The sequence below is a fragment of the Gouania willdenowi genome, chromosome 24, assembly GCF_900634775.1.
Source record: "Gouania willdenowi chromosome 24, fGouWil2.1, whole genome shotgun sequence".
Taxonomy (NCBI): Eukaryota; Metazoa; Chordata; class Actinopteri; order Blenniiformes; family Gobiesocidae; genus Gouania; species Gouania willdenowi.
Window position 1 is genome coordinate 10,832,941 of NC_041066.1, and position 25,848 is coordinate 10,858,788.

The 25,848-nt window shown below is 38.9% G+C and overlaps 1 protein-coding gene across 1 annotated transcript in view; it reads left to right on the forward strand.

Moving 5' to 3' along the window:
• The first annotated feature begins 603 nt into the window (after positions 1–603).
• Positions 604–25,848, forward strand: part of afg1lb (AFG1 like ATPase b) — a 41,948-nt gene continuing 16,703 nt past the window's right edge. Inside the window, exons 1-7 of the mRNA XM_028439798.1 lie at positions 604–721; positions 3,979–4,274; positions 12,026–12,080; positions 12,166–12,267; positions 12,515–12,642; positions 17,056–17,155; positions 23,565–23,623. Coding sequence (XP_028295599.1) covers positions 604–721; positions 3,979–4,274; positions 12,026–12,080; positions 12,166–12,267; positions 12,515–12,642; positions 17,056–17,155; positions 23,565–23,623 — 858 coding nt within the window. The remainder of the gene's footprint in view (positions 722–3,978; positions 4,275–12,025; positions 12,081–12,165; positions 12,268–12,514; positions 12,643–17,055; positions 17,156–23,564; positions 23,624–25,848) is intronic.

Sequence of the window (25,848 nt, forward strand, 5' to 3'; positions counted from 1 at the left end):
ATGCTACAACACAATGTTAACATTGTATTAGATTAGGTAGAACAAATGTAGTGTTTTTTAGAATAAACGTATTTGTGAAAAGGGACATTAGCACAACTAATAGATATTGTTCACACAAGCTTTTTTTTTTTTTTTTTTTTTTTTAAAGACAAGATTAGATTAGATATTACTTTATCAAACCCACAAAGAGGAAATTCTCTTGATACAGCAGCAAATAGTTAAAACAAATAAGGAAATACACAATTTACCCTATGCTGAAAGGAATTCACAAAAACAAATAAAACAAAATAAAAACAAAACAAAATAGAAAATACATACATTCAAATATATTAAGAATGAAGAATGTTCAAAAACATATAACAAAGTTTTTCTGAAAGGCTAGACCAAACTAGCTCCTCTGACGTCCTGATTCGGTCTTCAAACCACATATTTAATACAGGATAAATACATATATAATTATAAATAAACAAGTATTAACTTACGTATGTTTGTGCTCGTGTGTATGTCGTGAACTCATGAGCTCGAGCTCACAGCAGTGTTTTCCCTGCACGGCTGTCTCTGTTCACAGCAGCGTTCAATAAAGTTTCTGTATTTTGAATCAAAATGGCGGCTTGCATGATAGACTGGACTGTAAAATGCTCAAAGCGATTTCTAATCAAAACATCTGTTTTTACGTCAACCACATGTTTTCACCTGGTCAGCGGCTTCAGGAAGAAGACAGGTATGTGTATTTATGTCATGTGTGGCTGTATTGGACTGTGTGTGCGGATTTATTACGTTTTATAACACATTTTCCAATAACCTCTGCGTTATGTCATGTGTGCAGTAAATCTACTGTTAAAACGTGGAAATCTGTTAAAAGATGTTCTGCAAATACTGCTTTTTACACTGAATTTATTTGTGTGACTAAAAAAGAAGAAAACTACAGACATGGTCATCATGGGAGGAGGGAATGGGGAGTAAAGTGATATAACATTTTTCCATACATTTTTATGAAAATTTATTTTTTTGAACTAAAGAAAAAAAAAACGATTTATTGAGAATGACAAGGCAACAATTTTTTTCCTGAGAGTAGACAAAGATAAAGCATATACTGCATTAAAAGGGGAAATGATCATTGATGTGCCAACATATGTTGAGATGTAGATGGTTTTCGTTAATATTACCCATTATCGTCCTTCTTCCATCTTAACTTTACATACTTTGTGAAAAAACTTCTTCTCTTTAGAGATGAGTTTTCCATTGATTTTGCCAATAATTTCATCCACAATATTTGAATAAAATAATATTTAATTACCTCCATTGGTCCTAAAGTTTATAATATTTATGATACTTGAAAAAAAGTTTTTTTTAATTTGTACATTTCCTGAAGCTGTTGAAAGCATTTTCACATTTCTGTCTACAGATATCACAGATAATGAGATGATCCCCCATTGGGTTCACTGTTTTAATTGAGCTTGGTGTGATGTGATCGGTCAATATTTAGCATTTCATGCAATTAATGTGATGGGCTGTAATGTCTTAATTTGCTGATTGGATGCTCCCATTGTATTGTTTAATCTGTCTCATTTACTCTGAAGAGTTGTTTGCTTCACGAAATAGTTAAAGGGACACACACACACACACACAGATACATACATACACACACTCTCTGACAACAAATGTTATGTTCAGGTCCTGCATGGAAATTCTTCAACTCTTCCAATTCCTCACAGTCACAAGGCTGTGTCTAGGGGTGTGAAAAAAAAAAAAAATCAATTTCACGATATATCGCAATTTTTTTGGGTGCCGATTTTAAATAAATTTTATTATTTAAAATTTTTTTTTATTTTTTATATTTAATCAATATTTTTGTGTATTTGTGCAGTATTTCAGTGGTGGTTACAATGCTTTCAATATGTTGCAATTAGGGATGTAACGATTAATCGTATGGCAGTTAAAAATTGATTAATAGGTATCATGGTTCATATCGATTTTCTGAAAATTGAATCGCAGTATGTTATTTATCCTTGTCCAAATGCTGAGGCGGTGAGCAGAATCTGCTACTACTTTCTTTCTGGCCGCCTTCTACTCTTAAACATGTTCTTAAATGATTCCTTACCCCTTTAGCACCTAAAGAATATCTGACCTGAATATCTGTGAAAGGCACGTTTTTCTATTAGTTCTGTCTGCTAGCATAACATCTCTTCTTCACTGCACAGAATAGCTGCATCCCAATCGACCACTGGGTTACCAGCGCCCTCTGCTGGTCCAAACAAATATCTGACGTAAATACACTGCAGACTGTTTTTTTTTTAAAGTCCAATTGTTAAGGCACAAAATACATTTTCAGTTGCACTTTTAAAAAGAAAAAGAACTATTATGCAGTTTTGCATTGTTTACTATAGAACCAGAATTTAGATTAATAGGCTTCTTCTTCATTAGTAGTATTCCTTCCTATTTCATTCAAGATTTATTTTTAGTTAAATTTCATTGTTTTGAATAGTTTATCAAGGAATTCTTTTGACAATGAAAAATAAAAGGAAAATAGTACAGTATTTTCTATTTTTTTCTCCCCAAAAAATAAAGGAATATTTTTCAATCATTTGTCTACAGTCCCATTTTGTAAAATAAATCGTGAGAGAATCGTATTGTGAACCCAGTATCGTGAATTGAATGGTATCGGGAGTTGAGTGAATTGTTACATCTCTAGTTGCAATGGTTATTTGATGCACTTGATTTTATGATGGCAGTGTGTAATGACTGCAATAGTTATGTATGTACAGGCATTTTACTTTCATATAATCTGTTCAGATCAGTGTTTAACTGACACAATAGGAGAAATAGTTTTTTTTCTTATCTTTGTGCATTATCAGTAACTCAGGGTGATTTATCCTTAATGTTCTCACAGTTGTTACAATGCTGTCATTATGTTGTCATGGTTACTTTGAGACGTCTACACAGTAGTTTCAGTGGAAAGAAACTTTATTTTATGATGGCAGTGTGTGCAAAAACACTAATAATAAATAATAAATAGGATGTTTTGAAGCAAATAGTTTTGACTGAATTTGTCCTCTGAATGATCAATATCTTCTGATGACCATAAATAGCAACTTGATTTTTCATCGCTGCGTTTAATTTTGATATTTTCTGGGTAGAATATCGCGATATATCACAATTATATCATATCGTGACCCAAGTATCGTGATACGTATCGTATTGCAACATCCTTGCCAATACTCACCCCTAGGTCCAGAAAAATGGTACCGTTCGATTTTCCGTGAATCTGTATCAGGAAGTACTGAAGGAATTTGTTCGGTACCTAAAATTAACAACCTGAATTCATATGATCGGATCAGTGATCGTTTTTTTGAAACTCACTGATCGGTGATCGGCCCAAAACTCCTGATCGTGTAAAGCCGAGTATCAATGAATCTACTGTATAATCTGATATGAGACTTAATTCATTGTACGAAATTTGACATAAAGTTGAATGATTGTTTTTTTTTTTTTTAATGTCAAGTAGATTTTTTTCACTATTATCTACAGTATGTTGGTCATTTAGTTTGTTTCTTACTGTCTGCTCTGATCTAATCGTGCTGCTGCAACAACTGAATTTCCCCTCTAGGGGTCTATAAAAGTGTATTCTATTCTTTTTTATATTTTTCTGATAATGGCTTCATTAAGTCACAAAGCCTTTGTGTTAAACCTACAATGCATATTGCTAGATTGTCACCTGTGTCATTTCACCATATTAAGCCTACTTAGGTCCTAACACTTTAATGATCATGTAATAAACATCATGGATCACTTTTTTGTGGTCTTCACAATATCAAGGGTTGACGTTTTGGTTTTCTGTTTTAAAGATGCACAAGAATTACAAATCTTTGTTTGGCCACACCCACTTCCTTGACCTTTTTGTTCCAAAACAACTGCCAAGGGGTTGCAATTAAATGAATGCAATTTTTAATAATGCAGGTTTTGATCCATTATCTTAAGGTGACAGAGGATGGAGGACAATCAGCTCATCGGCATCAACATCATCATCATCATGTTCCACCTCCTCCACCGACCCTGCAGATGCAGAGCCACACAGCTCCTCTGACACCGTCGCACACTTTGATCGACTCATACAGGGAGGCTCCCTGAAAAGGGACACCCAGCAAAGACGTGTCCTCCAGCAGCTGGCACATCTGCAGCACACCATGAAGTCCTACAGTAACAGTCACTTTCTGCAGGATGCAAACTCCTGCATTAAATCAGAAGAAAATAAAGGTGAAGAGCACACTGAAAAGGTAAAAGAGTTATTAGGCATGTAATAGTGATCCGTGCATTAGAAAGATAGATATACATGAGGCATAATTGAGAAATGATTGATAATTCTTCTTCATTGAAAAACATGTGAGCCTTCCAAACAGGCCTCATGCTATCTTATAATAATGCTCATATTTTGCAATGCAATTTTTTTATTACAGTTCTCATTTAATCTACCGTATTTTCAGGTTAATTGCTTAAGTAATATTAGTTTCAGTTTAAATGCACATTATTCCTCTGAACTTCCATTATTGAACACCTTATTTTGTCTTTGTATTTTTTTTTTTTTTTTGCTGTTCTCGACTGTTTTTTTGTACGGTGACCTTGGGTATCATGAAGGGCGCCTTTAAACAAAACCTATTATTAATATTATTTTACTTTGAATTTAACTTTCTTTGACCAACTTAAACGTGAATTAAAAAAATGATCACTGTGCGATAATTATAACATTGTTTACACACATGATTTTTCAGGTAATTTTTATGTTTTATTTTTTAATGTCACAACTGTTTTTTTGAGTCCATGAAAAAAGAGGCTTAATTGTCAAAACGCTACAATAGCAGTGACATAATAATATGATAGTAGTTTTTGTCCATATACTTGACAGGATCGAACACCTACTCTTATGAGATTACCAGCATTATTTTATAACCACCAGGGTCCAGTGAATAATGTTGTATTTTTAAAACATTTAGAATGTTATTGACAATAGTTGTTAAATATTTCACATCCTTTCAATAGTTTCAAAAAGTCAAACCCATGTGACCAGTGTCCAAAATCATAAAAATGAATTTACCAAACTGCATAGCTTTACTTTTTAATATCCCCTTTATTTGATATGGACATCACAATTACATTAGTTACCCAGGGGTATAGTTTTGAGTGTGTTTAATTAGCACAGGTGGAGGAAATGTGTGTTTGTGTATTGATTGAAGGAAGTCGTCTGTACAGGAAAAACAATCTGGTATTTAATAACCTTTTTAAGGAATCTGCAGTGACGTCAGAATAATTCCCATGAATGAATGTTCAAAGCTTTTCGTGTATGTTATTCAGTTTTCATCCTCTTTTCTTTGTTTTGTCAGGTGAAGTAATGTGTCGATCATATTGCTCAAATTGAAGTCTACAAATTGTTTATCTATTAGGGCTGAGCGATTTTGGAAAATAATCTAATTGCGATGCAATTATTTTTTCAAGGGCCTCTTGTAATGTGTTTTTCAATGAACACAAGCAATAAATCAATCTGTTTCATAATAAATAATTTCAGATTTGTTTAAACTTTAAATAAATATAAAATATGCATTTTAAAGCACAGATTACAGCAATAAAGCAAACAAATTTGTGGCTTTACCTCTTCAACAGATCTAACTAACTTCACGTTTCATGAAACATGTAAACATGTGGACTGCACTTCTTAAACATTCTGAACTTGACAAGGAAAAACAAAAATAAATGCAGCCTTTGCAATTAGAAAATCGCGTTTTACGATATTACGATAATATCGCAAATGCAATTAATTGTTCAGCCCTAATACCTACAGTGTGTTAATGTTGTATGTCAATAGATCCCTTTTACAAATGGATTTATTACAGGAGGATAAGTTGATGTTGAGGGTTAGGAGAGGGTTTACAATAGGTTAAAAAAAAAATGCTCATTCACTAATAGATGAGCTATAGAGCTCAATTTAAAGTTAAATAAAGTTAAAAAGAACATTGAAAGCAAAGAAGGAGCCATGTTTACCATGTTTTTCCAGTGTAGACCCTCATTTTTAATAAAGCCCTGCTGACGTCTAACATGCTTAGAGGACATAACCGAGTCGACTGCACTGTACTTCACTTTGTATCATTGCTGGTGGCCATGAAGTTCAGGTCAAAGGGAGGGTAGGGGTCTGGGAAGTGTATTGTCCATGTGAGGTTTTGGAACAGTGTAATGCAAAGGGAGCTGTTGTTGTTTTTAGGTCAGCCGAGCTGACTGTCTAGTACGTGGTGGTGGGAGTTTTTTTTTCTTCTTGTTTTTTTTTTTGTTGGTTGGCTGGCACAGACACATTGGGTTCAGGGAGAGATTTTTTGGAAGGCAGCAGGGCAGACCTCCTGCTGGGCTCGCCCCGGCACCCCTCTCACTCTCTCACCGTCCTCCATGCAGTAATGAGGGGATCCCCATTGTCTCTGCCATTCTTGTCCTTTTTGCTTTTGATTCGGGGCTCTGACAAAACTCCTGGGTGTCAGGCTATCGACTCTCGCACCAGCCACCCTCCCTACTCCCCCCACCCCCCTTCTTTTTTTTTTTTCTTGTGCACCTTAATTCTTGCTTTGCCTCCCACACAGTCACACACACACACACACACACACTGGCTGCATTACTTATGCAATTACTGTGGTTTGAATCAGGTCATACCACTGTCCTTTTGGTGTCTGTTCTCTCTGTGAAAGTGCCGCCATTGTCCCCACTAACTGACCAAGTCTGTGAGGAGTGTACACTTGACTTAATGTTGACCCAATGTGGCGTGGTTTTGCGGATGGTTGGTTGACAATGGCCCATTGTCTAGTGGGAGCCACCGTCGTCAAGTCAGACCTGGAACATATAGTCGTTGTGTACAGTAGGCCGACGGTGAGATATGTTTTTTTTAGATTTGTACTTCAGTTTTTTTTTTTTTTTTAATCAGAAGTGGTGAAAAAGCCAGAGACTTGTCCCGTATGTGAACTTTCTACTCCTGTGCCAGTCTGTTATCTCCGACGGGAGGTGAGACCAGGCTACAGAGCTTCGCTGTGACAGACATCCTTGTCCTTCTCCACTCTGCCGTAGCAGAATGGCTATACCCCGCCACCGCTGATAATTACCCCCGCCGTGCCAGAGGGCATCCTGGGAAGTCAGGGAGAAGTCACACACTTGTTGTGCCAGAGCAGACAGAAAAACAGCTCATTGCTCTCCCAGGACTTTGGGGTGAGTGCAGGGCGGGCTCGGCCGCCTTTGGAGGGTTACATGGGTGGACGGGGAGGAGAAAGTAAAAAGTAAAGTGGGGGTGGGTGGGTATTTAGTTGTTTATTTTGGATTTACTTTTCAGTCTACCATTTTCAGCATTTACCAGAGTCAAGTACCCTCTAGTTGTGGACACAAAGTACATCTTCATGAAATGGTTGCCAAATTAAATTTTAAGAGGACGGCTCTCTATTTAGAGAGGGAGTTCATTTCATAGCTGTTCAGCATTACCCACATTAATATATGACCTAATGCCACATTCAGGGCTGCTCGATCATAGAAAACATAATTAATCACGATTACTTTAGTCATATTTGAAATCAATTATTCAATCGATTATTTGTCAATCCGTGTACCCTTCATTCCTTGGTTACTCTGTTTTAAAACCAAAGCAAAATAACAAATAACTAGTGTGGTTATGTTGTTTTATTGACTTAAAACCAAAACAAAAATACAGAAAAATCAAAAACCAGACAAGCAGTGTTTTTTTCTGTTTTAAAATTAAATCTTTTGTTTGTGTGATATTTTAATATTTACGGGGAAAACTAGGACGAGAGCTTCATGTTTTAAGCTCACCACACAGAGTGGACCCACAGATGGGGTCAGACTTACTCCCTGACAACAAAAAAAAGCAATAATAAAAACGCATAATGGCACGTTCACACCAAACGCGTCCAAATCAGCAACAGCGTCAGGTGTACATAGACAATATATGGTGGACGCGCTTCTAGGAGCATGGAGAGGTCCCGCTGCATGTCCCGCCCCTCCTGTGTGGCACGTTTTGAAGCTACGCACGACGAACGCCGTGCGTTTTGAGATTTCAAGCTTTTGACGGGAGTCGGAGGCGTGTTCAGCAAGGAACTCCAAACTTTATTCTCCATTCACCACACTTCTCTCATCACAGTGCACACACTGAGTCACACCAAAATACATCCGACCGGAAACACAGCCTTCTCAACACAATAATGTTCCCCACGATATCACAGTCACTGGGTGAATTATGAACGTAACTGATTGCCACAATATCATCCTTTGAATGAACACCACCAGCAACAGAGAAGTCTCTCCCCTAAACGTGCTCTCTTCCCAACTTGTGTGGACGCACGTCCAGAGCGTCTTCAACGCTCAGTGACAAGCGTCCAACTAGAGGCGTGAGGCCCAGAACGCGTTTGGTGTGAACACAACTTATGTCACATTACCGCAGGTAGTGACTAGGGGTATTATAACATGCCTTAAAAAAATTTGTAATTGTTTTTGCAAAAGTGTCAAAACATTTCTAGTCAATAGTCAGTCACCAGTTTGATTAGTACAGTACAGTATTTGGACCGTTACACTGTTCAGTAAAGTTGGCACGATATTCACAGATTCAGACTTCCAGCATCAATAACTCTTTAACGAAACGTCATCGACAAACAAATTACCCCTCTTTGCCATCGGTGTTAGGTGGACAACATGCAACATTTTTATCAAACGCAGCAGAGTAAAAGTCCGCCCCCATCTGTGGGTCCACTCTGTGTGGTGAGATTAAAACCTCAAGCTCTTGTCCTAGTTTCCCATAAATATCAAAAAAACCACACAAACAGAAGATTTCATTTTAAAACAGAAAATTGCCGCTTGACTGGTTTTTGATGTTTCTGTATTTCTCTTTTGGTTTGAAGTCAGGAAAAAAACAAAAATAACCACACTGTTTATTTGTTATTTTGTTTTGGTTTTAGAACGGAATAACCTAAGAATGAAGGGTACGCAGATTTTTTTGTCAACCAAAAAGTTATTTATGTTTTTGTACAAAACAATGTCAAATATATTCTTTAAACATAAATGAAAACCCTTCAAACACTAAAATCAAGAATGTTCACTTTTGCATATAACCAAACACTTGCACATGATGTGTCTTTGCTTTAGGTCTTTATCATCAAACCCAAAGTGTTCCCATATAAGAGAATTTGACTTGTGCTTGTTTACCATGTGTTTTTGCTGCGTTTCTCCTGCAATGTTTCAAGAGCGCTAGCAACACCTTTCCTTGTGTCGGCCGTCTGGCGAGCTTTAGCTTTAAGTTGAGAGGGGCGGGGGAGCTTGCATGTGCGACGCTTGCATTAAACAACTCAAAGTTAGTATCAATAATAATTTTTGTCTCGTGTGTGTGCCGGCATGAGGATCAGCACCTCCAAATCTGAGGCCATGGCTCTCCACCGGAAAAAGGTGGCTTCCCCTCTCTGTGTCGGTGGAGACTCCTTGCCTCAAGTGGAGGAGTTCAAGTATCTCGGGGTCTTGTTCACGAGTGATGGTCGGATGGAGCGTGAGATCGATAGACGGATCAGTGCGGCGTCAGCTGTGATGCGGTCGCTGTGTTGGACTGTTGTGGTGAAGAGGGAGCTGAGTCGGGGGCCAAGGCTCTCAATTTACCGATCGATCTACGTTCCTACCTTCACCTATGATCATGAGATTTGGGTAATGACCGAAAGGACAAGATCGCGGATACAGGTGAAATGATTTTCCTTTGCAGGGTGGCTGGGCGCACCCTTCGAGATAGGGTGAGAAGCTCAGTCACTCGGGAGGAGCTCGGAGTAGAGTCGCTGCTCCTTCACGTCGAAAGGAGCCAGCTGAGGTGGCTCGGGCATCTGTTTCGGATGCCTCCTGGTCGTTTCAGGCATATCCTATTGGCAAGAGGCCTCGTGGAATGCCCAGGACACGCTGGAGGGACTATGTCTCTGAGCTGGCCTGGTGTCGCCTCAGGGTCGCCCCAGAACGGCTGGAGGAGGTGTGCGTGGATCGGGAGTTCTGGGGATCTCTGCTGAGACTGCTGCCACTGCGACCTGGCCCCGGATAAAGCGGAAGAAGATGGATGGTGTGTGCCAAGCTTTTCTTTATAGATATCCTGACCTAAATCGTGGAAGTTTGTTTTATTTAGCCAATAAAACTTATGTATAATTGAAAAAATAAAAATATACTGTATATATTAGATGTGTTGAAAAAAATTGATTCGGCGATATATCACAATTTTACGTCGAACAATTTTTGGATCGATCGACAATTTTTTTCCTCTTCTTCTTTTTTTTTTAACTTTTATTTAACCAGGAAAGTCTTTTCCACTGCAGGAGACATTGTGACTGAAGAAGTGCACTGAAACCTGGGCATGTTGACCAGCTTGTTTTTTTTCGAAAAAATCTAAAAAGAAAGTACTAACTTTCTACATTTAATTGTTGTTCTAGGCATATATCTCAGTCATGTTGCACTAAAGTCAAAGTTGATTTAAAAGCCACAGGCAGATTGTTTGTTATTTTTTTATTTGAAGTTGTTGGCACATGGCATGTTAAAGCCAATGTTTTGAGTATAAAATATGCTAATAAAATATATTTCATACATAATGTTCTCATTAAAGTGTACACATTTATAGATTAGTTGTTTCTTAAGTCATATATTAAAAAAATTGCTATAATTGTATTTTCTTGATTATGTTATTTTTGTAATTGTTGAGTGTAATAATCAAAATTCTAAACAGATTTTGATTAATTGCACAGCCTTACCACATATGTTGAATTTATAGGTTAAAATATCTTCCTGTTGATCAATAAATATCGCTCGTAGCCATAATAAGCTGAGAACACATGACCGATGACTGGGATCATTCGTTTTTTTTTTTGTTTTGTTTTTTTTTTTGGCTTTGCTAGATAGTCTCAGCTTGGTCACACTCAGGGTTTTTTTTTGTTTTTTTGTTTTTTTGAAGCAAAGACCTTTTGATAATAGGAGGCAGGCAGCACAATGACTTCCAGCAGCACCTCAATGCAACAGTACCGTATCACAATTAGCAGCGCTAAACAGTCCACGCAGACAAGTCCACTCCATCTCGTATGGAGCCTCATACAGTCCTCTCCGTTTTGTCTGACAAATCCCCCCATTGTTCCTCTGATGATGCTTTTCTTTCGTGGGAACCCTGGCTTGTCTTGTTGATTAGATTCCCTTTGTCTTCCTCCCCTGCAGCGGGCCGCTCTGCAGAATGTGAAACCTCACAACTGTAGCAGTGGCTTAATGCCTTAGCATACTTTGTTTACCAAACGATGATTTCCACATATGTGCTAATGAATGAATGAATGAATGTAAAGGCTTTTTTTTTTTTTTTTACATCCACACCTGAAGTGATTTTAGCTTCTTTTTTTTTAAATGAAGTTGCAGCATTGTGTTTTGTAGTAAACATGGCATTTTATTCACATGGATGAAATGGTCTAACGCGTGTGTCAAAATCATGGCCCGGGACCCAACTCCGGACCCTTTGGACCATCCAATTTGGCCCGCAGGAGAAAGTAAAAATGGCAGAGAAAACCTGCAACTCAACAATATTAGCAGGTTCTCACAGTTTTCCCCATGCTTATAGCATATGATTGCAGTCATTTTTAATGTTAAACTGTTGAAAAAACTCAAAATTCTTACAAAATCCTTCAATTTTCCTCAAATTATGACATAATATTCTCCTTAATTTAATAGAAATTGGTCACAAAATTTTAGAAATGTAAAGTGAAGATCTTATTGGGACTGGATATCTATGACTTATTGCTTTGGTATTGTCGGTTTCTTACATATTTAGTATTTTATGTATATGTAGAAGTGCAAACTAGGGCACATTAATGTTGAAATTCCGCATTTTCCTGCACAAAATCTGTGGCCCATTTGAGATCAAGCTGCTCCCGTATTTGGCCCTTGAACTAAAATGAGTTTGACACCCCTGATTTAACGTCCCCCAATGTTTGTCTTTGTTTCACTGAAGGAGGAATCTGATCCACCACCCCCACCCAGAGGTTTCTATCTTTATGGAGATGTTGGTAAGATGATCAACATAAAATCAGCTATATTTTACAACTCCCAGTCTCTAAAATGTCAAAGTAAAGTTTTTTTCTCCACACACAGGCACAGGGAAAACAATGCTCATGGACTTGTTTTACTCCCGAGTGGAAAACGACCGTAAAAAGCGAGTCCACTTCAACGGCTTCATGCTAGACATCCACAAACGTTAGTAGCATTCTCCCACATCACAGCACTCGCTATAGGACAAAACTTTTCCTCACTTAGTGGAAGTTTTCTGACCCGGCTAATGTGGGGGATCTTGTATTTCTCTTTTGCCGGGAGCTCTCACGCTAATTGTCTAGCATTATTATGTGTGCAGGGGGAAATTGCAGCGTTGTGCGCTTGGCTTTGGGTTGCGTTGCTGATGCAGGTGTGTTTTAAGACGTGCCTGATGTTTGTGTGCCGCTTCAAGGGATTCATCGGAGGAAACAAAGCCTGCCAAAACGACGGCTGGGGAACATGTTCACCTATGACCCTATATCTCCGGTTGCCATGGAGATCAGCGAAGAGACCTGTCTGTTGTGTTTTGATGAGTTTCAGGTGAGTGAGAGAGAAAGAGAGAAATTAGCTGTTGGCTCTTAGTACTGAGCAAATGATAAATAGATGAAATCAAGTTAATAATTGTTTTATAAGGCAAACGTTGACTTTGAATACCTTCTATTTATAGTTAGGATATTTTTTTTTTATCTACATGATTTAAAAATCATCCACACCATGTGCACAAGTACATTCATGACTTTATTGTGTGTCATATCAAATATACAGGAAACAGTTCAGTTGTATAGTATAAATATCATGTTTCCTAAAACAGTGGTTTAATTATTTATATCCTAAAAATGTTTTTCTTATGCCAAAAACATAAATACATTTGGTAATCTATTCAATTATTATAGTTCAGGTTTTATTTATTCAGACAACTGTTCCTTAGGAAATCCACTTTGATCTCACAACTGCCAGTCTTCTTCTGAGGCATCTGCTGATTGCTTTGTTTCCTTTGAATTTTTCATCACTTCCCTGTAGTAAATCCAGAAAGATGTTCTTTTTCTTCTTTTTTAATGATATAATGCCGTTCTTTAATTGCATTTTTCCACATAATCTAAGTGCGAGTTCCTGAATTGAGTTTTACATTTTTTTATGGCGACAGATCAGCTTTAAAGCCCAAGAATTCACCACAGCTAGTAATGCTTTGTGCTGGTTAGCAGCATTTGGCTGAAAAAGTTTATTCATAAGTTTGGATGTCATCAAAATTCAATTGAAAATCAATGGCAATAAGCCATATATTTTTAGTAGAACATCAGAATGAGAGATTCTTCTTATGTAAATGTTTTAAAAGTCACTTTTGGTTTTATATACTTTAGTGTAAATGGATGCAGCTTATGTTTTTAAAGAAGGTTTTTGTTTACTGGAAAGAAAGAGACACCTTTTTCATTTTTTGAGTGATACTAAATGTTAGTGTTTGCACTTTGTTTGATAAATATAAATATTAAAGTTAGTACATATATATGTTGGACGTCACAGTTGAAAAAAGACTGGCTTCTGGCTATTTTTGGAGTTTCCTGAGTCGTGTGTTTGGTAATATAGATTTTTTTGGTTGGTTGCATGTTTAATCACAGCCCGTTTGCTAGTCCTTGTGCTTCCTCTCTGATAATAGGAACAGGCCTGGGGACACCTAGTGGCTTTGGAAAAACACAGCAGAACTTAGAACTGACTTCCACCAACTCTTAAACATCCTTTGACCATATGCTGTATTAATAATCAACAGTTTTAATGTTTTTATTTAGTCCCATCCATACAGTTATGTAACATTTTACTGGTATTTACTGGAAACTGAGTCATTACCTTCACTTTAAGTGTGATTTATTCCACAAAAGGACATTTTTATCCACAGCTGATGCTAAAATTCTCATTATAATATCCTTTGGAGTCAGCAAAGAGCCACGGCTGAAGCTCATGTTGCCTCTAAGGGAGTTTGTCATTCAGAGCAGCAAAGAAAGACCTGTATTTATCATTAGCCAGCCACGTAAACACACACACACACACACCTGTTTCCATCCCTGTGTGGCTCGCCTCATTACAGTTAATGCCAGCAGGTCAGAGGTCGCTGAAGGTGTAGTTGCTCTCTCTAATCACTCAGTATGCATCCGCCAAGATCAAGAGCGTCTCCTTTCATCTGCCCGTCTTTCACATTTTAAACTGCGGCGCTGTTTGTGCCTTCTGATTGATTTGTTTTGTTTGGGGTCGCCTGCTTTGCTGTTTTTCTTTTTCCTCGTCAACTGTTGCTTGCTGGTAAATGGAGGGAAAAGACGACGACATGCGTGCGTTGTTTTTGATGCATAAACAAGAGGTTGGAACAGTTGGGAAACGGGGTGGGGGGTGTGGGGATCTATACCAATCAGCATCCTCGTCCACTCAGCCATGTAAATGAGACTCGGGGTATCAGTCGCACTCTTCTGCTTCTTTAAGTGAGTGGAGCTAGAAAGCAACTGGCAGCGGCGGGTCAGATGGATCTTATCCTCTTAAATGCTAATGACATTTCTCCATTCTCTTCATTAGCGCCGTGCCATTATGAGTAATTTGTACACCCCTCTTCCCCTTCCTTTTATGACCCCCACCCAGCTCCCCTAATAACTGCTCGCCCTCGAGAGGTCTGAGATGGAAAGATGGGAAGAGAGTGAGCAGGGAAAAAGAAGAGTGAGAAGGAAACGCTTGAGCGTCATTGTCTCAGTGGCCCAGTCAGTGTGCAGCGCCAGTAGGTTTCTCATAGGTTGTGTACATAAAGACGTGTAACATCAAAAGAGGTTTAATTTGGCACCCGTGCGCCTCGCTGTAAACTGACGGCCGCTTGAGTAATTGGATGCTCATTTAAATATCGGCAATGGCTGACGGAGATTGCACCATTATTTTTGAGCTCCACAAGTGCTACATCAGTCCCCTCCACCTTTTTTCATTCTGTGGGTGCCCATTCTCTTTCCCTCGCCGCATTCAGCAATCAATATTGCCCCTTATACTATGCCCATGTTGAGGGCACATGAATAAACAAATCCATGCGGTATAAAAGGTCATTTTTAAATGAATCTTTTGAAATGAAAATAAAATCCTGTGGTCAGAGGAAATTGGGGATGGTGAGGGGGGCTTCAGAGGGACACAGAGACTTGGCTTTCTGTTGATTCTCATTACATACACACTCACACAGACACACACACGCACACAAACGCACAACTAATTTGATGCCCTTAGCCACCTCTCCTTAACAAAATCAAGGCTTTAACAGAAATGTTAATCAAGTATTGGCAAGGGCAGTGAGGCTAATATGCAAAAGCAGAAGGCTCTCCAGAGTCTGAAAGGAGACATATGCTGTGGGTACGGCCATCAGGAGTGCCTTTTTCTGACTGGAAAGTGGCTAAGAGGAAAAGAGAGGAGAGGGCAGCATTAGAACACGCCAATCCTTTACGGGTGTATTTTTATTTCTCTGAGAATGTCACAAATCTAACACTTTATGTTATTATTTATTAACTAAATAAATTAAATCTTTTTCATTCACATTTGATGGACCTTTTTAATTATTTACATCATCAAATAAAAGTACAGTCAGTTGATACTACCAGTTTTTTAAATGTGAATACTAGAGATGGGCGAAAAATATTGGCACATCAATAATATAGGTCAATAATTGCCATAAAATTGCAAATAGCGACATCAGTATCGGCTTTACCACTAATATTGAAGAACTCCTATGTGCTGTTGTGCACTAAACACAAATATGGCATGAATATTATTATTTTGAAGAAATTTGTGTTTTGTGGAATCCATCCACTGGGGCATCACATTAAAAGTGAGCTTAATCTGTTATTTCCATGGAAATGTATAATAATATTGTGACCTAAAATTAGGTGGAAGCTGCCTGTGTATATATTGGTATCGGTTTGTAGCGGAAGTTTAGTGTTGGACAACCCTAATGAATATAATCAATTGTTTAAGAAAAATAAAGCTATGTGATATTTATTTAGGTAAGGGTGTGTGCGTGTGCACGTGTGTGTGTGGGGCTCGTTGACTAAATGAACTGTGCAGAGCATAATATTTACTTTTGAGACAAACATGTTTTCTTTAACATATAATACAAATATTAAATTATTGTTAAATTTCAAGTTAAAACCTGTATCAGTATACAGTATATATGCAGATGAAGATGTGTTTATGACTAGTATGTATACATGTCAACACTATTATAGTAAATTGCACTGATATTGTGCAAGGTAAAACAGTAGTATTTCTATATATATATATATATATATATATATATATATATATATATATATATATATATTTAATGTTTATATAGTGTTAAATTAGCTTGGTACAATGTAACGCTTACTAATCAAGGTCAAATTGTATTTGTTCAGTTTTGGTTTTATTTTTTCACTGTTCCCAGCCATTACATTGATATTAATGCTAAACACATTTCTCTCTGACTAGCAAGCATCACAGGCTAACATGATTTCTTCCTTTATGAGTGTTGAAAAGAACAACACAGGTGAACCAGAGAGACATGAGAGAAGAGGCACAAAAGCGAGAGCTCTGGATAACCAATAGAAAGGTCAGAGCTCTTCAGTGAACAGCCAGCGACTCAGAAACGTCCTTGCTTCAGCGTTGTCATCGACCTTTGTTTATTGTGAACTCAGGGAAAGGATGAAATGGACGGGCAGCAGGCAGTTGAAAGTAATTTGTGTTGTATTGTATAGCTTTGTGTGTCGTTTATGCCATCCAAACACATGTGTGCATTACTATATATATATATATATATATATATATTTCTTTACATCGTGAACATGGAGTGTCGATGTGTGATTTGATCAGTGTATACATACAGGCGAGCATGATGGTTAAAGGTTGCATAAAGCCTGAATGGGGTGTGTGTGTGTGTTTTTTCTCTCTCCTCTACTTCTCTTCAATCAGGTGACTGACGTTGCTGATGCCATGATCTTAAAGCAACTGTTTGAGACACTGTTCAAAACTGGAGTCGTGGTGGTGGCCACCTCCAACAGATCCCCTGACGGTATGAACGCTACCATTTATTCTTCATTTCTTTGCCACTTTTTTTTAATATTACTGCTTCTATTATTGCACACAAGGTTTCACAATCAGTCAAATCCAGATAAAACACACATTACCTGATGCTGTGTCTCTACAGCTCATGTAGCAGAGGTTGGCAACCGCTTTTCGAGTCGTGACCGCATTTTGAAATCACAAATGTCCAGAGACCCAAGAGACTTTTTTTTGTATTCTAGAATTAATGTTGGATCATGTTTATTAAAGTGTGCTACAAATACAGAGTAGCCAGGATTAGTGCACAAAGTTATTTGAACTAGATTTAGAAGTACAGGATACAGTTATTTGATATTTGTGTGTGATGAGTATTTGAAAAATAATAATAATTCAAAACATTTCAAAAATAGAACTTTGATCCGTTTTTACCAAAGTTTTTTTTTTATTTTTTTTTACCAATTACTAGACATTTTAAGCAACCCCATTTTAATTCCAGGCGATCCCACATGGGGTCCCAACCCCAAGGTTGAAAAACCTTTTAGTTTGATATTGTTGTCAGATATTTTTGTCACACAAACATCTCGATGGATAAAGTCCGAAAAGACTAGAAAATAACACCATTTTGTATTTTGGTTTCACTAAACACCAGAATATGTCCTTGCAGATCATGTGATGTTTGTCCCTAGTTTTCAGTTTTTTCTTTATTAATAAGCTTGCAATGAACATTATATATGTTTTTAACTCAACTGTGTAGGTACATTCACATCTTTTAACTAAAATGTGAACCCTGATGAAGTTAGAAACTGTCTTGAGAAGGTTTGCTGACACCATGAACATGAATCTAAAATATTCATATCACGTTAAACATATCACGTTTATTTGTGTCTTTTTTCTTATTTATAAAAAGGTTTATCGATAATGAAAGCGTTTTACGTTTCCGACTACTGCTTACTCTTCACATCAATTAGCGAGAGAGGAAAGAGGCGGACTGTAGATGTGTCACTCGCCTTTTTGCATGCATGCTTTAAACTTGCTTTGATGTTCCATTAAATGCCACGCAGATCCATGATGAATAAAGAATTATCAAGATGTTCTTATAGGTTCAGATAAATGCATGATGTGTTTCCAAACACCTTTTTGTCTCAGGGATGACGATGATCGCTCGCAGCCACGAGTGCCCGTTAAGTGGATGGTATTAAGACGGCTCTGTTAGGCAAAGACGGGCATCTCTGATATACATGTGTTATTAGAAACAAAGGGATGATCCATTGCTAATTTGATAGAGAGCCTACTTGGTAATAAGTACCGGTACAAGGTTAATGGAACACTAAAAGCCATGAGTCAATTGACATGAAAGCCTTACATTTTCAAGCTGTATTGATGTGGAGAGTTACTGTAGTTGGTGAACAATTTATCAGGACAGTTTGTTTTCCTTCAATGTCTTGTTTTTAGCATTTGATAAAGTTTAAAGCTGCTATCCGGAGTTTCTGAGAGAACGTCTTGATGTCCCGCCCTCAACAGCTCTACTTCCTCCCCCCGCCAATCTACCAGAAGCTACGCCTCTACGTTTGAGCATGTGCAATGCAAAACATAACAAAGTCGAATAACTACAAAAACTACACATTTATTGTTAGAGTGCCATAACTTTTAATTAAAACATGTTTATTACCTGTCCACGAGAAAGTCGCCAAATCCTGGTCCATTCGGAATCCTTTTAAAAGCAGCAAATCCCTCCATCTTTGAAAAGCAGCTCCGAAATAAATTCTGTTGCGGCCACAAAGACGTTGATCCACAAGCTTTGTACCCGGATTTTTCTTTTCTTTTTTAGTAGAAGCTTTAAAGTTACCCATTCCACGATTTCCGACTTATAGAGTTTCGGAGCGCACCTCCACGACGCTATGCTGTTCAGTGATACCTGTTTGCTGTTGTGACGCGCACGAGCATTCACTTTGATTGACAGTGGCCCGCTCCAGGAAGTCGAAGCCTATTGGCTGGGCGAAGTCGGCGCTTTCTTGCATTTGTATAGGGGTCTATGGACGTAGGTGGGACTTATATATATTAATGTATATGAATGACCACTGGCAGTAGACTGTAGTAAAAGACTAGTTAGGTATTTTTTAGCATTTCAAAAGAATGATACATAAACATAGATTTCTCATAAACTCCGGATATCATATTAATGTAATGGAATTATTTTCAGAGCGAAATTCCCTGACTGTAGTTGTTATAATGTAGTTTACAGTAGAGGATTTAAGTGTAAGTTTATTAAAACCAAGAAGTGCCTGCAGATTTAGTTACGTCCTATTCACAAAACGCTTATGTGTGGATATTTGCATGTTAAGAGTGCAATAGAAATCAAAAGATTTAAATCTGCTGTATGGAAAGTTTTTTTGGCTTCATTTGGTCAAAAATCACCTTTCAACATATTGTAATTCAATGTGTTATTAGAGGACATGGGACATCTGCATCTTCTCTTGGCTCTGTATTCAAGCTTGACGTAGATACGGTAGTTTAAAGTGCTTTAGTGAAAAGCTCAGTAGAAAAACAGATATTTCATGTATGGATTTCTAAAAATACTTTCGTAATCCAAACAGTCTGTTTTGATTTTCTATGAAGAAAGTTGACTTGTAAACAGTGCAGTGAGCCATAGTTATACTTTCCATTTGTGAACAATCACCAAATTTTGTCCAGTTTCATGCCAGATTGCCTCAGCCGCCAAACCAGGTCGTCCTAAAGGTGGCGCTAGAGGAAGCCTCTAATGTGCAACATTTTGAAAAATTCACAACAAATCAGCATGTGCAACGGATTTGCAAATTGGCCGCATATGCAACTATTTTCTCAGTGCGTGCGATTGAAAATTTCATGTGGTTGCATCTGTGCAAGTGCATTGGGTGAACTTATTTTGGAAATCCAAAAGGTGGAAGCGGGGAGTTAAGGCTGTTTTTCTTGACACATCCGCGAGGTCTATGTGGCTCCGTGCATACAAATGATGTAATTTTTATGCAGACAGAGGGGGTTGTAGGTAATCAAGAAAAGTTGGAAGACCTGTAGGAATTGGTAGCACCAGCTTTCAAGGCTGATTCAACCTCCATTGCTGCAGAACAGCTTTGAATTGTTAACCCACTTTGTGTTTCCTGAAAAAGGCCTCATTGTATAATTCTGAAATGTACATTATTTTTCAGTTTTTTTGTTATTTGTTCAGTACTTACTTTTGTACCATTTCAAGCTAATTACTGGACTTGCACGACTTGAATTGCAATAAATAACTGGAAAGATTAGGGTGTTCTAAAACTTTTGAATGGCAGTGTATATATATCATGAAAATATTTTGCAAATATCCAGTGACGTGCCGTGACCACTAGGGTTGGGTAGGCACGTTGCAAATCGAGACCACCGATGACAATTTCAAACGTTTCTGCTGGCAAGTGTTAATTCAATTCAAATGAACTTTATTTGTATAAAGCAATTTACAACAAAGGCATCTCAATGCGCTTATCAAAATATAAAATTCATAATAAGAAAGAAAAAACCCAACAAGATCCACATGAACAAGCATTTAGCCATCTAACAAAATCAACATCGTAAAACACCATTAAAGAAACATAAACAATTTTTCAATATTGCCTCAATATTCTCCCAACAAGATGTATCTCATGACACGGCAGTGCATATCCTTCCTTTTGTACCATTCACTGTGAAAATTATAAAATATTTTCTGACCTTACCTTTGCTGAAGGTCTGGTAACTCAGGTGTTGGTCTTCCATCTTTTAAAAGCTGTCATTTTTCCTCAAAAAAAAGTTTCTCTATCATCTCTAGCGCTGTCATCCTGACAGTAGTGTTATCCCGCCCACTAGCTAGAGAACATAGCAGCAGTGTGATATCATTTCACTAATGCACTGTGAACTTATGTATAGCATTTAGCATAGCACGGCATAGAGAGCTGCCTTTGGACGTAAATGGTTGTCATCTTAGGGAACTGACTACGCATGCACAAACACATAAAAACACGCTATGGGAACAGAGGCAGAGCAGCCGTGTGCTTTTGGGAGGGGGCATGGCCTCCTCCTGCCTTACAGCGGAGTGAGACGGCAGCCGTTCCAGGAAATAGCGATGTTTAGTAATTTGGGCTATGAAACGCACAAAATGCTGACACTTTCAAACCTATAGGTACTGTAGGCTATTGGAAATGGAAAAATAAATAATTTATAATTATATTATAATTAAAACAAATAATCAAAATATCAATTCACCCTTGGGTAGGGACTACCTACCTTGCCTACCCTGACTGCACGTCACGGCAAGTATCATATCTCGAGTCACTGTCAATCTTTACTTCATACAAAACTATGGTATGCCAGTTAAGTCAACTATTCATCAGCATGCATGGCTATGCTGTATACCCCACATGGTTGACACGACTCTACAGCATAGCTTGGACATCGGGGGCAGTACCTCTGGATTGGCAGACCGGGGTGGTGGCCCCCTTATTTAAGAAGGAGGTCTGGAGGGTGTGTTCCAACTATAGAGGGATCGCACACCTCATCCTTCGCGTTAAGGTCTATTCAGGGGTACTGAAGAGGAGTGTCCGCCGGATAGTTGAACCTCAGATCCAGGAGGAGCAATGGGGTTTTTGTCCTGGTTGTGGAACTGTGGACCAACTCTACACCCTCAGCAGGGTCCTCGAGGGTGCATGGGAGTTTGCGCACCAGTCCACATGTTTGGTGGACCTGGAGAAGGCATTCGACCGTGTCCCTCTGGGATTCCTGTGGGGGGTCCTCCGGGAGTACGAGTATTGGACCCTCTTAGGGGCTGTCCGTTTGCTGTACGACCAGAGTCAGAGCCTGGTCCACATTGCCGACAGTAAGTCGAACTCGTTTCCAGTGAGGTTGGACTCCGCCAGAGCGGACAGAATTTCTAGGCGCAGTCAGGGCGTTCAGGGGGTCCGGTTTGGAGGCCTCAGGATTGCATCGCTGCTTTTTGCAGATGATGTGATCCTGTTGGCTCCATCAAGCCTTGACCTCCAACTCTCACTGGATCGGTTCACAGCCGAGTGTGAAGCGGCCGGGATGAGAATCAGCACCTCTAAATCAGAGTCTATAGTCCTCGACCGAAAAAAGGTGGAGTGCATTCTCCGGGTTGGAGATGAGGTCCTGCCCCAAGTGGAGGAGTTCAATTACCTCGGGGTCTTGTGAAGGAAAGATGGAGTGAGAGATCGACAGGGGGATTAGTGCGGTGTCTGCAGTGATGCAGAGTCTGCACCGATCCGTCGTGGTAAATAAAGAGCTGAGCAGAAAGGCGAAGCTCTCGATTTACAGGTCGATCTATGTTCCTACCCTCACCTATGGTCATGAGCTTTGGGTCATGATCGAAAGAAACCGATCACGGGTACAAGCGCCTAAAATCTTTTGTAGGGTGGCTTGGCTCTCCCTTAGAGATAGGGTGAAAAGCTATGTCTTCCGGGAGGGGCTCAGGGTAGAGCCACTGTTCATCCGTATTGAGAAGAGCCAGATGAGGTGGCTCTGGCACCTACTTAGGAAGCCCCCTGAATGCCTCCCTAGTGAGATGTTTAGGGCACGTCCCTCTGGAAGGAGACCCCGAGGAAGACCCAGGACACGCTGGAGAGTCTATGTCTCTCGGCTGGCCAGGGCATGCCTCGGGATCCCCCCGGAAGAGCTGGATGAAGTGGCCGAGGAGAGGGAAGTCTGGGCCTCCCTGATATGGATGCTGCCCCCGCAACCTGGCAACGGATTAGCGGAAGAAAATGGATGGATGGAGATACGGGACAAAGTGCATTCTGTATTGGTTCTAAAAGGATGCGTTGTTTTATATTTTAATATAAGATGTTTCTATATTTTAAAGGACGGGTGGCAACCAACTCACGTCCTATTACACTACCAGAGTTTTGAAGAAAGCCTTATTTATATTTGTGCCCTACTGTAGTTAGCTAGAACCCAAACATCAACAACTCTCGTTGTCTCTTGTTTGCATTTGCAGCTGCAGAGATTAAACCTTGCAATGTTTGCTTCTCTGTGCATGTGCGTGTGTCTTTGTCTCTGTTTGTGTGTGAATCCCTATCTGTTTTATCTGTCTATCAGGGATGCTACTTCAGATGTAATTTGTTCCAGCCGAGCTAATTGAAACCTCTATTCAGCAAGCTGCTGTGGACATTGTCCACGCTGAAAAGGCGACAGTCTTTTCTCTCGCCACTATTGTTTGGGAATGTAATGAATTTTATGTTGTTGCCGCTGCCGGTACAGAAATCCATTTTTCTCCCCTGGTCCCTATCCTTTTGTCATGCCTCCCCACCCATCCTTCAGTTCATCAATAGCCACTTTATCAGCCAATCTGTGGCAGGGGAATGACATTATTTGGAGGCTAAACAGCAGCTCTAATACAGGCCCTCCCTTCCTCTTTTCAGATCTGTACAAAAACGGACTTCAGAGAGACACCTTCCAACCTTTCATCGACGTGCTGAAGGTAGAGACAAAGTCATCCAGCTTTTTTTTTTTGTCTGTTAATTTATTCCTATGTTTACCTCGCAAACACACGTTCCCAAATGTGCATGTGTAGCTCTCTTCCTCCGTGTCATGTCTTTGTGCGAGTTGCTCTTTAGGGGTTTGATGTTTTTTGCTTCCTTGATGCCTTGCACAGTGTCACAAAGCTGTCTTTGATCATGCCACAGCACAGTGAGAGACTCAAAGATAGAAAGCTTGCAAAATATGGAAAGAGCGTGAGTGGCTAAAGGTAACGTGAACGGGAGAAATGGGGATGAGCTCAGTGATCGGACTGCTTGCATTTTAAAAATGGACAGTGGGAAACAAATAGTTGTGAAACTAAATGTACATACAGTATCTACAAGTGTTTGAATATTGATTAGTACACCTAACATAGATCACACACTAGTTTAAGGATACGACTAACTTGAAAGGAACATTTCACATGGGGGCTTGTTGGGGTTCAGTTAAAAATTTATTGTGTTAACCATAATTGAACCTGAATCCATTTTATAGTGTTTTATTGTGACCTGTGATTTCAACAGTGCTTAGCGGAGACTCTGTTGAGTCAATCTCACAGCATGAAGCATCTCTTTTGACTGGATTACAGAAAATCACCACTCACTGCTACTTGAATCATGTGGCTCACTGACTAAGTGGTATTAGATTACCATCATCTATCATACCTCCTTCATTTTTTACAAGGATACCTGTGCGGACAGTGACTTTTGTAGAATTGTTTATAGGAATTGAACTTCACTTCTTTATTTGATCTTTCATTCTTTAGACATTTGTTTACTTATTTTTTCATTGTATGTAAATTGAAAATGGAAGTTTCAAAATAAAATTAAATGTAAGTTAAATGCGACCACAAGTATTTTGAAAAGGATCTAATCTTTAACTCTAAGAACTCGCTATATAGCTTAATCTCTGATTTATATTTTATTATTTTTAACAAAATCCATGTTGAAAGCAAATATATTTCAGTATGAAATAGTGTTGTTGATTGATCTGATCCAACATTTTAGTCAATGTATTACAATTTGGTTGTTTTGTTTTAAAAATGTAAGAGTGACTGCCCTCTATATGGTTGAAAACCAGCTATTACATATAAAATCTAATTTTTCTATTGGCTAAGAATGGTTGTTTATGATGTTTGGTGGCTTCTTACATCACTTGGTCACTTAGATTTTATAGTATAGACTGGATATGGACAGGAGCCCCCGCCTGCATTAAAAAAAAAAAATCCCCATTAATGGCTGTGAGAGCAATTTTGAATAAACCCTGTCAGTGACATCACCAGCCTGCAGGCATGCTGATAGAGCCCATGGCTTTTTACTGCCCTTGTTTTAGCTGCATCATGTGGCTTGTTTGAATTGTAATGAAACAATTGAATGAATTAGGAGAAATAAAGTGTTGCATGTTCAAACGTAAAAATTTTCTACTTTTTTAAGTTTATCTTGCCCTCGAATTAAAGGTGCAATCTGCAACTCTTATAAAAGTGACTTTTGTCATATTTGCTAAAGGTGTCACTATATAAGGACAGCTTTACATCAAACTAGTAGTTTGTGTGAGAAAAACAGACTCATTGAGTCCCCCCTGCTGCTCCTGCTGCCTTTGGCAGATTGCCAGAATGCACCGCAACCGAGCAAAAAGAACCAATCAGAGCCAGAATTGTGTTTGATGGGCTGTCTGACAGCTGATGCTCACAGGCCCCACCATTTTCCTGGGGCTGTAGCGCCGTCTTTTTTACAGTGTATGGTGTGGAGGAGTAGAACATGGAATTTGTGACTTTTCTGCTTGAAAGGTAATTACTGCTGCTTGATTTACATTATGTTTGATTTGTAATTGTTACACTAGAACTCTGCGGTGCATGTGTTGTTAATGTGCGCACGGCAGCCTCCATGTGGCTGCTGTAAGTGACACTGCGTTGCTGCTGCTGTTGCTGAGGTGTGTGCACATAGAGAGAAGCGCTGCAGTAATATGCTTTTAACAGTGCATGTTATATTACTGTGATGTTGCTGTCTGACTAATGTTAGCTTGTTAGCTCCTCTGAGGGAGGGGCTTTGGAAAGTTTGGAGGTAGGGCAAGAGAGCAGAGGGGAGGGATGGGGAGAGAGGGATCTGAGAGTTGCGGCCTGTACCTTTAAAGTGAAACCGTGAACATTTGGTGTTTAGGAAGTGCTTTTCAAACCAGTAACGTATCGGA